Here is a 12,261-nt window from a genome sequence, read left to right as displayed (position 1 = left end):
CTTGTTTCCCGCTGCGGTGACCACCTGGTGGAGGTTCGCCTGTTGTTGCTGCTGGTGCTGCTGCTGCTGTTGCTGGACGGCAGCCATGTGCTGGCCCACGCCCAGTGCTTTACTCTGCACCGCGCCAACCGCCACCACCTGACCATTCTCCGTCTTGAGGGCCGGCAACGCCGGACGGACAGGCTGCTGCTTGTTCCGCATCTTGGCCTTGAGCAGGTTCTGGTTCTGCGCCGTCTGCGTTGACACGGAGCTGGCCGGGCGCACCTGCGTCCCATTGTGGGGCATAATCGGTGCTCCAGGACGCTGCAGGGCCGTCAACTGTTGCTGTTGCTGTTGCTGCTGTTGTTGCAGTTGGGCCGTGGCCACCGCCAATTGCTGTTGTTGCTGCTGCTGCTGCTGTTGTTGTTGCTGTTGCTGTTGCTGCTGCTGCGCTTGGCTGTTGGCCGCCGCCTGCTGTTGCTGCTGTTGTTGTTGCTGCTGCTGCTGCTGCTGTTGTTGCTTGGATGCCATCGCTTCCAGCTGGGTGCGAGGCTTGGTAGGTGTCTGGGTCACATTGCACTGAATGATCTCTGTGGAAAGAATAGGAATTAGCACGGATTTCAGTGGAGGATGGGGATGGAGATGCGGATGCCACTTACGATTCTGCTGGGTCTGGAGGGTCTGCGTGGTGGGCTGCTGCTGGATGAACATGCCCTGAGTGCCGTCCGGCTGGCCCCGCAGGATGAAGGAGTTCGAGCCGATGGGCTGCAGGCCGTTCTGCCAGAACCAGGGACCGAGCTGCATCTGCTGCGCCTGGCCCGCGCCGGCACCGCCCAGCGGATTCAGCAGCTGCCCGCCCACGCCCACACCCACTCCCACTCCCACGCCGGGCAGTGTCGACTGCGAGACCTGGACGCACTGCTGGGTGGTGGTCTGCTGCTGCTGTTGCTGCTGCGCCTGTGCCCCCCCAGCGCCTGCCGACGCAGCCTGCACCGTGTTGGTGGTGGTGGTCACCTTCTGGACCACCTTCTGCGCCTGCATCTTGCCCTGACCATCGGCTCCTACTCCCACTCCTGCCTTGGCCATGGCCACCGCCTGCTGAGCCGCTGCCGCCGCCGTCAGCTGCTGCTGCTGCTGCTGCTGTTGGGCGTTGAGTTGTTGTTGCTGCTGCTGTTGCTGCTGGGCGACCATCGACTGGAGGAGACTCTGCTGCTGCTGCGGCGAGTGGGAGATGACGTTGACCAGATTGGGCGAGATGAGCAGCGTCTGCGGGGACTGGCTGGAGGGGATGGCGTAGGTGCCGCCGGCGAAACCGCCCTGCCCCCCGATCATCTGCTTGGCGTTCTGCGTGGTGGTGGTGATCATCTGGGGGCCGTTGCCCTGGAACGGCTTCCCGGCGGTGATCACTTGTATGGGCTGCTGGCCGAGGCCCGCGGAGTGCAGCAGGTTGCCGGAGATCATCATTTGCGGATAGATGAATCCCGTCGAGGGCTGCATCAGCTGCACGGTCCGACCCTGTGACCAGTCGCCGGTCACTCCGCCGGTGGCTGCCGCCAGCTGCATCGGCGACATCGTACTGATGGCCGTCGAGTGCTGCTGCTGCTGCTGTTGCTGTCCCTGCTGGTTCGCGGGACTGGGTGCGCCTCCGCCCTGACCCTGGCCCTGGCCTCCTCCTCCTGCTCCGCCACCTGCAGAGCCGTTTCCTCCGGCTGCATCGGCTGCCGCCGCCGTCAGCTGCTGGAGCTGCATCTGCTGCAACTGGCTCGCCTGGCTGGCGTCCAGCAGACCTGTCGCATGCTTCAGTTCCGTGGTGGTGGTGCCGGCCGAGTGCGTGGGGAACTCCTGCTTTACCTGGATGGCATACGGGTTGCTCGCGTAGAAGTGCTGCAGCTGCTCCGGTAACATCTGCAGGGGCACCGTCGTGGCGGACGCCACCTGTTGGGCCGGGCTCTGTGACTTCTCCATTGTGTGGCTGATGCTGCCGCTGAGGCTGTTGCTGGTGCTGCTGTGTCGAGGGTGTTGTGGGGTGGTGGTGGTGCTGCTGGTAGTGTTTTGAGTGTTGGCGGTGTTCGGCGTGACCGGTGTGTGTGCGTGGCGACGAGCAGTGGGTGGTGTTCCGGCGCCTGTTTTGGCTCCTCCGTTGCGATGGGCTTGGGCTGTGGCTGCGTTTGGTGTCGATGACGGCTGCTGGGCAATACCCGGATGCGGGGGACTGGCCACATCGTATTTTTCGTCAAAGGTAATACCCGCCTTCTGCGCGAGCGTCTCCAGGCACTTCAGGGGCCGTTCGTGCTGCTTGCTGGGCTGTTGCTGGGAGCCGTTATTGTTGTTGTTGTTATTGTTGTGGCTATTGTTGTTGTTGTTACTGTTGTGCAGGGGCTTTTCGCGAATATTCGAGTTGTCCTTCAGAGGAAGTGTGCCACCTCCTGTTCCTGGAGCTGGTGCTAAAGAGGATCCTGGTGTTGTTACTGTTGTTGTATCGCTTTCTGTGTCCGCTCTGCGGGGGAGATAGCGTGACAACAGGGAATATAGAAGAAACAAAGAGTGGGAGAAAAAGAGAGAGACAGAGTAATTAGTAACCTAAATAAACACACACTCTTGTTCTCAAACGTATTTTAGTCATATTTCCCTAAAACAGGTTGGCAGCAGCACCGAGAGAGAGAGAGTTAGGCAAACAAAATCCACTATTCTGCTTTATGCTTCCCACGGCAGAGAGGATCAGCTCAAAATTGCACTCATACGAAGAGCAAGACCAAAGCCAAAGGTTCAGTTCACCGTAATTTGTGTAAAGGAGAAAGAAGAATGGGGGATTGGGGGATAGCTGCAACGGAACAACTGCATCAACAAGATCATTCACATTAAAGAAGAATGGACGGGACGCGTGACACGATGCATTAACAGTGTGAGGGTGTTCAGAACAGGTTTCGGGCCATGCCATAAAATATTCTTTTATTTCTCTTTTCCTTCCACCTGTTTACGCAGCACGAACCTAACCTCCTCTCCTGCCTACACGACCACTTCCATGTCCACTCAACCCATTTGTACACAGGTAAACACGAATGCTGTGAGTGACAAAGAGAGAGAGAGAGAGTAATGCAGGAGAGAAAACTTTTGCAAGAAAATCAAGCTTTTGCTTTTCGTCGATCGTGGACTTTTTGATACCCTCTTCCGGATCTTGCCAACTATCTTTACACTGCAGGAACATAGTACACATAATATATCTTTGCTATCTTAAGGCACTTTCATGTGACTAGGGAGCGCCGCAACATATTCAAAAACATCCATTAAGAATAATGCTCTCTTTCCCTACGGTACCCTAGACAACGTTGATTGGCAGTTTTTCGTTTAACCCCCATTTCTGTCTACCAACACCCTGTAAAGTACCTTCTTTTTGGGTAGTTTTCTACCTATTTTCCCTTCCTTTTCCTACAACCTTCTCTGACATACCATTAAAAATGCCAACATGCAAAAGGACTTCTCCCATGACAAACAGAGAAGGAGATCTGAAGTCTATCGCCTTTGTATAGAGCCAAGGGGTAGTAGGGAACCAATTTCAATCGATCCTAATCTATGGTTTCCCGCTTTTTGAAGCGTTTCCATATGAGAAATTGCACAGCCGTTCGTTCTTGTCCTGGAAAAATGGAAAACGGAAGGACAGCTGACAATGGACGACATTCGGATATGAACCTACAGAGACCGTAACTGATGCTACCTCGTGTATGGAGGCGCGAGTTCAAGGACCTTGCTTCCATCAATCAACCAAAAATGCAGACAGTTGCTACCATGGCCTGCTCATGATTGGGAGAAACAAATTGTTAGAGTTTCTACAAAAGACGCCTGGGTCCCACCTCGCTACCCCGCGCTAACCCTCCGGCTGTTTTGGCGAGGGTCACATAAAATGAAATATGGACTGGCGGAAAGGGAGGTAATGTGCAAAACAAAACAAAAAACGAACGCTGCATTAGGGTTCTGGTTCTCGGGTTACCCTTGACAATCGATGGTCGGGTGGTAGCGGTCTGCTAGGGTGGATTCCTTCCTTACTTTTCAGGGTGGGTGTGTGTTGGGTGTGGGCGTGTGTTCGTGTCGGTGTGCGTATTTGTATGTGTGTGTTCCAAACACCCTCTCCCCATCCTGTGCAGAGAAATCAAATCTGACTAGACTCCGTACCAGACAGACGACGAAGTAGCAGCATCTTTAGCGGGGATGGAGGGTAAGAGTACAGCCCAGAGACTGGTTTGTACAATGTTTGAGTGTGTGTGTGTGTCTGGTGGAAACTCTACAAGTCCAGGGCCATCATCAATTTTATTTTGCTCTCCTTCGGCAACTCAGCCGCCGCATAATGAGTTTCAAGAAGGAATGATAGAAATGCGGGGGAAACAACAAGACAACAACACGAGAGCATGCGCCAGGGAGGAGATAAAAGAAGAGGCTGAGTGAAAAAGAGCACAAAATAACACAAAAAAACTTAATGGCCATGGCCAGCGAGAAAGGGTGCAGGGGTAATCATGCGTGCAAAATAATGGATCCAAACGTGTGGAGATGAGGAGCGCAGTGCAGACTTAGTGGGGGAGAACGAAAGACAGAGTCGGGAATATAACATGACAACGTATTGATTGATACAAAACGGGTTTTGCCATCCAAAAGAGAGAATGAATGCGAGTGAGCGGGATAAACCGATGGCCACTCCACTTGTGAACACACACAAACACACTTTTCCGTACGGCGGTGGAGTCGGTGTGATCTCAGGGTTGTCAGTTCATAGAAAGTACTCAAGCACAATTGATAGGAATTATATTTTATGCTGAGTTGGTAATGATCAATATAATATAGACGTTTTCTTGTTTAATTATATTTTGATTTTTATTATTTTTATTGAGAAAGGTTTCTCTTTATTTTTGTCTTATTTTTGCAATCAGCTGGCAACCCTTAGCAGCCACACGGTTTGAATTTTGTTTACTTCGGCATGAGAGCGCAGTGGAGAGAGGGAGAGAGACTGAGCGAGAGAGAGAGGTAGGCAGGCAGAGTAGAGTTGCCTCCTGCAGTTTCGGCTTCAGCCGTACAAAAAACAAAAAATGTTACCTTTGGCTTAGAACTTTTGCTTTTCAATGTTGGCTGTGGCAAAGAGCAAAAAAGGGAATCAACCACCATGAGCAGACGCACGCATGCACAGGGGTAGGGGCATGCATGGCGAAATTCGTTGACAACAATGCCTACGGATAGGGGGAGGAGGACAAAAACTCGTTTGAGAGCTTGCGAATTTTTTACCCGCGCAGCGCTCACGGAGCAGTGCTCAAAATCGAATTCAGTGATAGTGATGGATCCCGTAGCAATAAACAATCAATAAAATTGCAACAACAAAAACTGTGCACACAACGGGGAAAAGTACATCTACGGGTAAGGGAGGGTCACACTAGTCGAAAACATCCCAGCTTCGTGCGGCTTGTCAAACAAAAATATTGTGTGCATAAAAAACCATTATACATCAGTATATGAATCATAAATCAACTAATTTTCGTAGCGTTTATATTAATGAGAAAGCGCGCGCGAGTGCAACAAACAAATACAAGTAAGTAATGTACACAAACACAGTTACAAATAAAGACATGTACATACACCGCTGCTACTGCGCCGCCTCGGCTCTGCAACTGCGGAAAACGCAACCAAAAAAAATGCAGTGTATTTGCAAATGAAAAGAAAGCAAAGCAAAGAAACAAACTAAATACAAAATAATACCTTTTCTGCATAAACTTCAATGCACGACGATCCATTATTCAAAATAAAAACAATATATTTAAAAAATTAAAGTTATGCATGCGACGACGGCGGTGGCGACGGCAGAGGCAGCAGCGTTCTGTTGTTTGCGGCAGCGACGGCGGCGGTTCTGCTTGTTTTTTTTAATAATAGCATATTGCCGTGGCCTTTTCGTTGAGTTTCTTTAACTTTTAATTTGATTTTTTTACATTAAACAAACACAAAACGCACATACACATACACAGTGGTACAGGCAATAAACATAAAACATATGCACAGTCAAAACAACAAATAAACGTACGTACAACACAAGACAACAAAAAGTGTACACAGAAACGAGTCCGGCAGCGTTCAGCGCTGCATTTTTATATTGTGCTGGACAGTGTAAACGACGTAGCTCCCGCTCCCACTCACTCTCACTGCAATGTCGGCGGCGACGTTGGCGTTTCGGCAAATGCTGATATTTTTTTCAGTGTATTTAATGTGTTGTGGGCGCTTTTGTGTTGAGGGCACCTGTGCACGCGATATTACATAAAACGGGACAAAGAAAACTCCAGACTTTCGGTGACTACGACTCCGCGGTTACTCTCTCACAATACACTTTCCCGCTGTCTGTATACGTCGGCAGCGACGCGGCGCCTGAACACACATTTGTTTCGCGACACCATGGCATGGCTTTTCTCTTGTGTTGTTGCCTCAGCATTCACTTCTTCTGTGCCACACACTAGCACTAGTTCTGCGTTGCATTATAAACAATTAAAAAAAGTATCTACTATGTACAATTAATGGAACGGCATACAGCAACAGCGTATTCGTATTCCCGAGATTGCGCGGGGCCGAATCGAAGCACAGACCAGACCGAATACCGAACACCGAACGCTGCCAAGTGGATTTTAGGACTGTGACGCGCGCAGCGATTGTGGGAACACACGGTAGCAGCCGCGGCAGAGGCAGCAGCAGCAGCAGCAGCGCTGCGAAACAAAATGAAGTGCGCATGTGTTAGTGTTGGTGTTGGTGTTGTTGAGAGCGGGGCTGGCGGTGCGACGCGGGCAGCTGGGCATGCGAAACCAGTTTTCTCTCACACCCATGCAACACAGCGATAACTTTTCTCTATACCGAAAGTCGGGGGTGCGAGTGGAATGGCAGTACAAGCAATGCCGTCGAGCCACAAGTGTGACTGCGAAGGCCTCTGCTCGCTATCGCCATCCGTTGGTTTGGGGTTGGAAAGAAACAAACGTCGAGCGACACCACACAGATACACACTGACGCAGGAAAACGAGGCTACAGCTGGCGTACATGTGTGTTGGTTGTATCTGTGTGGTGTGCGCGCTTTCAACCACCCCGACGAATTCTCATAGTCATCCACAACCGAATCCAGTTTTCTGTGTCTGTACACTCGAATGTCTACCCTGTCGTCTGCCTCCGATTGTAGCTTGCTGCTGGCTTGCCTGCTATACTTCATCTTCTTTTTTCACTTCGCATTTATCACCACCGCCACCACCACCACCATCGTGGCTCTGGCTCAACGGCCTACCTGGCTTACCCTGCTCTCTCTGCCGCGACCGCTCAGCTACCCATTATTCCCATTCCCATTCCACACCTTGGGTCGTTCCATTCGGCTTTAGGTTTATTTTATTATTAGCTCTGGTTGTCGATCACAGCCGAAGAGTCGGCAGGGGCGAGGGTAGCGTATGCGCAGCAGAGAGCTCAGAGTGAAATATGTGTGTTGTTGCTTGCTCGCTCGGTCGTACAGTGGCGTGCATTCCATTGTTATAGGATTGCATTTATTTTGTTCAGTTGCAAACAACACTGCAACTGGAGTCAGCACAGTGGCACAGTGGGTTTTTTACAAAATAAATGATAAATCTACTAAAAAAACTCAGATGCTTCGGAATATATGTATTAACAACACATACTTATAAAAGATATATCACCCACTAGAAATATATTTTCCAACATAATATCATCCCTTGCTGAATCATATGCAGGAATCATGGTACATATGTACATTAATATTCTTTACTCCACGCCAATTTCCTGTGTCCCACTGTGCCTATCGTTGGCATTCCATTTTTCATTTTGTAACCTCTTTGTATGCCGTGTGTATTTGTGTATTTGTATGCGTGCTTTGCTGTGGGCTCTTGTCTGTCCCCCTCCCTTCGCATTGCTCCACAAGCGTTCATCGTTTTCCGTCGATGATTGCCGATGTCGTTGTTTTTGCTTTTGCTGTTGCTGTTGCTTATGCTTTTGTTGTTGTCGCGGGCAGTGACGCGTTGGCTGATGTTGATGGGACCGTTGCTTTTTTTCCGATTCTCAGCCGCCGCCATATTATTTGCACGCTTGCTAGGTTCTGCTGCCGCCTCCCCACTCCCCCTCTGATGATATTTGCATTAATGCTCTCTCGCTCTCATCTTTGCCGAACGACTGTCGGGTGTGTGTGTGTGTGTGTGGGTTTTTCTTTTTGGGCCCCACTTGAAATTTCTTGCGCTCGTTTTTTTCTTATTAGTTGTGAGTCTGATTTGCTTCTTTTTCTTTCACCCTGGCACGTTCAACTGTACAAAAAGCAGACCGACCCGACCCGAGCATGCGCTCTACGTCTATTTTTCTCTTCTCTTCTCCTCTCCTATTCTCTTCTCTTCTTTTCTTTTCGCTTAAATTAATTGCCACAGACTCGTTGGGACACAATTGTTGTTGGGTTTTGTTATTGGGGGGTCGCTGCCGTCGAAGTGTGAGCGAGCGAACGATTGTGCGCTGTGTCCTATACATGTGTGTGGGCATCTACTTGTGTGTGTGTGTGTGTGTGTATGACTGCTCTTTGCATTTCGTAAAATGACAAATGTATAATGAGTGTAAATTGCTTTGCGCGTGCTTTGCTCGCACCTATGCTCCTTCTCGCTCTCACTGCCTGTCTTGCATTACAACCTCTCTGTCTCTGTCCCACTGTTGATAGTTGAATTAGGCACACACACGTGCTCGTACCTGTCGTGTTCCTACACCATTTTCCAAATGAAGAACCTTGAACTGATTGCATCAAATTCCTTCAGGCGACGTCTGACAGCGACGGCGACTGCGACTGAGGCAGCGAAGCAGCAGTTTTATAACTTTGAGGCGTGGCCAGGTATTGACAATGGATCGTTGATCAGATATCACCCCCTAAAACCGAAAGGTACTCTTCTGTAGTTCTCTTTTGTTCCGATGTTCCGTTCCCATATGCCCGAAGCTCTCATTTGTAGCCCTCCCCAGGGACATTGACACTTTTCTACAGTTATTTTACGGGGCACGGAACACACCCGATATCCTTGTCCAGAGTCCTTTGTTGTTGGTTCCCTCTGCAGTGAAGGCCCGATTATTGCAACCCTGCCTCAGTTTGAAGCCCAGAGGACCCGATAAGACCCCTCTTCACATTAGTCTTCATTAGTCTACATACATATGTATGTGTAGAAAACATTTCTTTTAGGGGATCTATTTGATCTCTTGAGTTTTGAGTACACATTTGGGGATATGCAATTATTTCACTAAGCTTTCATCAATATTTGAGTAGTTAAGAAATATTCATGGATAAAACCATTCCAGGTGTAAATTTAACGTAATTATTAATTTTCATTCCCCATGGGAAAAACACTTGTAATTTTCTATAGCCTTCAGCTGGTAGACCGATGGAAATGGCACGAACTGTACCCAAACAGCTTGGGACAAATGATGCAGGAATAATGCGGGAAAAAAGAGTTGAACTCTGACACTTGACCTTACGGCGTAACCCTAAGCACAAGCACACACACACCCCACACCCTTTGGCACCATTTTGGGCAATGCAATCAAAGCGTTTTCCCAAGCAAACATCCGACATTTACCCTCAAAAGGGAAACTATCCCGAAAAACCCGGGATATTGCATCGAATTGCAACAACCCCTAAGCTCTTTAAGGGTGCCTGACATGGGGACTAACCCTATGATTTTAATAGTTAAAATATGTACATATGTACATGTGTATGTAGATACATCATGTAAAAAAGAACATCTGCACCGTGGAATCCCTGACATCTCGGGAACCGTTTCTGGTTCTAGCATCTTCAATCTTCCATCCAAGTTTCTTTTCGTCATATCTGTGTACATAAGTATGTACGTACATACATATGTACATACGTTTGTACATACATATGTACATATCTAATTGTTTCTTCAATCAGAATTTAATTTTTACCCCTCATTGCTCAACAGTTTACCTGTCCTCTACCTTTGTATGTGCCACCTGCTGCTGCTCCTTGTTGTAGTTCTACTCTAAATTGAAAATTACTCAAAAAGAAAGAAGATTCTTCTGATCCCCAATTTTTGCCATGTTAGTTTAGTGACTTAACTTTAGTCTGGTACGAATCGAATGATACATAGTACATACGTACATATGTACATATCTATGTACATCTGGGTTTGGGTCGAATGCATCGAATGCATAGAAATTGTCATGTCATTAACAACCAACATCCCCTTTAAGGTCTGTTAAACTTTTACAGAAACACATAATATCATTATTCTTTTTGTAAATTGATTATGTACAAATTTTGCGTTATTTCCTTTTGTGACCCATAGGCGCTTGATTACAGGAAGGAAAGTTTCAACCTGAGCGGAAATTCTAATTTTATAGAACCGAAAGAGTGAAATATTTTGTATTTTTCATATAGAATACATTAAGTGAATGGAGTCCATGCTATAAAGAGCGGTGAGTACGATGGAAGATCGGAGTGGAATGTTCCAATTAAAATCAAACTCAAACCAAAAATTGCCTGATCGAAGTGTGCCTTTGATATTCGAGCACAGTTTGTTGGTTTAGTTTGTCAACGAAAATCATTCAGTTCGACGCAGCTCGCAGCAAACAACAAAAAATCATTAATAATAACACTAATAACTATTGCCGTTCTGTAGTCAGCGGTTTCTCTTCAGCCGTCGGGATTATGACAAACGCGCAAAATCGCCTCAAGTCCACAATGTCGGGTATTTTTCCAGGGCCGCCATCTAATCCGGGACGCAATTTTCTCAGCGAAAATAAAAAGAGTCTTCGCTCACTGGAGCAGACAACAACGGAAAAGCTGGCAGCCAGAGAGCCAGTGCGTCCCAAGTGGATGCCACCGATGCGCCGTGCCGGCACCGAGATAAGCGAATCGAAAGGCGGCAGACCCCAAGCACAACCCCAGCAAACTACCCGTGAGAGCAGTCTGATGCGTAACCGCCTCAACTCGTGTTCGCATCAACAATTGGGTGTGGGTGCTGCAGAGTCTGGCCAACGTGTTGGCCGCCAGGAGAAACGCGCTCCGGTGTACTACGACCGCTCGGAGGAGGCAGCACAGTCGTCGGACTGCAATTCGTGCGGCACACGGCGCAACAGTGCCAAAAACATTGCCACTCAAACGGAAGACATCAACGATGAACTCTACCTCACAAATGCACTCAAAAAGTAAGTAGTATCAGTAGTAATAGACTTAGATTCGATTTTCCATGATTTTGTGCTCTTTTAGGTGCCATTTTGATGGGGCATCCATGATGGGTGAGCGCGAGTCGCCCAATAAGTACGATAAGTACGACGAGGAGCAGCAACCCCGGCACATTTCCCACCACATGATTGAGGATCAGAAAACTGAAAATTGTGAGTACTTTGTACACTCCCCACTAATCACTTATCAAACTTTGTTCTGTCAGCACGCGAAGATGTGCGTATTCCTCGCTTTCTTGAAAAGGATAAGGAGAAGCGCGATAAGGCCGCTGCCCAGGAGTTGGCCAACGCAAGTGATCCAGACTGTATGCTCGCGGAGCAGGCTCGTGTTGGCCACCTAAACACCGCACAGAAGCGCTACGATGGACTCATCAATGAAATAAATCGCATGCCCATCACCTCGCAGAGTCTGTGGGTGCGCAACCGCAAGGCGGAAATTGACAAGGAGCTGGCTGTTGTAGACGAGGAGATTCGCGTCTACTCCAAGCCCAAGCTGTACATTAATTGCAGCAAAAATAAGTAAAGCAGATACACGTAACACGCCACACTCAACACTCTGTACACGCCACATAAAAACAAAGAGTTTGCATTGACTGGCTGGTTTGGTGCTAATAGCAGCCCCCGCCCCAAACACTAACAAAAACAATGAACAATGCCAATCAACGTACACGTACACTGAGAAACTGAAGACTCCATTAAACACAACATTCAAAAATAAACGATTAAAATGTGCGCAGCCAATTGATTTGTTGCTTTTATTATCTGGGGAGGGTCTTGTCCTTCCTGTTTTGTCATGGATGGGTACAACTCTTCTGCTCGTAAGCAACTGATTAACGTTCTCCATTTTGTTTCGGCCTCAACAAATTCTTAGACTTTTCAACTTCTTTCACAAAATGCCGTCGGTACGTTGCTGTACATATGTACATATGTTGGTGAGAGGGAGAGGCCTGGGGTGGGAGTGTCGAATGTTTCTGCGCGCCAGACAAGGATAACAGTAGTTAAGCCGAACACACAGTGTCTCTATATCACTCTTTCTCACTCGCTGCCGCA

General features: G+C 48.4%; 2 protein-coding genes across 9 annotated transcripts in view; one reads left to right on the top strand and one right to left on the bottom strand.

The window, feature by feature from the left end:
* The window catches only part of LOC117903531 (polyhomeotic-proximal chromatin protein), a 28,536-nt gene extending 21,894 nt beyond the window's left edge, over positions 1 to 6,642 (bottom strand). For 2 of the 5 annotated variants that reach the window (XM_034815709.1, XM_034815710.1), the window contains exons 1-3: positions 5,713 to 6,642; positions 639 to 2,476; positions 2 to 569 (exon numbers count right to left, since the gene is read on the bottom strand). In XM_034815709.1, coding sequence (XP_034671600.1) covers positions 2 to 569; positions 639 to 2,476; positions 5,713 to 5,747 — 2,441 coding nt within the window. In that variant the 5' untranslated portion in view covers positions 5,748 to 6,642. The remainder of the gene's footprint in view (position 1; positions 570 to 638; positions 2,477 to 5,712) is intronic. The other 3 variants (XM_034815707.1, XM_034815708.1, XM_034815706.1) reach the window with 3 other exon arrangements.
* On the top strand, positions 5,054 to 11,952 carry LOC117903550 (enkurin domain-containing protein 1-like). Of its 4 annotated transcripts, XM_034815750.1 has the most exons (6): positions 5,054 to 5,373; positions 5,498 to 5,545; positions 10,314 to 10,443; positions 10,647 to 11,175; positions 11,237 to 11,364; positions 11,418 to 11,952. In XM_034815750.1, the coding sequence occupies exons 4-6, from the start codon at positions 10,676 to 10,678 to the stop codon at positions 11,732 to 11,734; spliced, it is 945 nt and encodes a 314-aa protein (XP_034671641.1). In that variant the 5' UTR covers positions 5,054 to 5,373; positions 5,498 to 5,545; positions 10,314 to 10,443; positions 10,647 to 10,675; the 3' UTR covers positions 11,735 to 11,952. The 4 variants fall into 4 exon arrangements, with proteins under 4 accessions (XP_034671641.1, XP_034671640.1, XP_034671639.1 ...); XM_034815749.1 differs by having other exon boundaries at positions 5,054 to 5,545; positions 10,665 to 11,175; XM_034815748.1 differs by having other exon boundaries at positions 5,054 to 5,545.
* Positions 11,953 to 12,261: the final 309 nt, after the last annotated feature.

The sequence above is a fragment of the Drosophila subobscura genome, chromosome A (genome assembly GCF_008121235.1).
Source record: "Drosophila subobscura isolate 14011-0131.10 chromosome A, UCBerk_Dsub_1.0, whole genome shotgun sequence".
Lineage (NCBI taxonomy): Eukaryota > Metazoa > Arthropoda > Insecta > Diptera > Drosophilidae > Drosophila > Drosophila subobscura.
This window is presented reverse-complemented; position numbering and strand designations above follow the sequence as displayed.

Coding starts and splice junctions, on each gene's coding strand:
- LOC117903550 (XM_034815750.1), top strand. CDS start 10,676: ATGACAAACGCGCAAAATCGCCTCAAGTCCACAATGTCGGGTATTTTT. Junction 11,176..11,236: donor CTCACAAATGCACTCAAAAA/GTAAGTAGTATC, acceptor GTGCTCTTTTAG/GTGCCATTTTGATGGGGCAT. Junction 11,365..11,417: donor GGATCAGAAAACTGAAAATT/GTGAGTACTTTG, acceptor TTGTTCTGTCAG/CACGCGAAGATGTGCGTATT.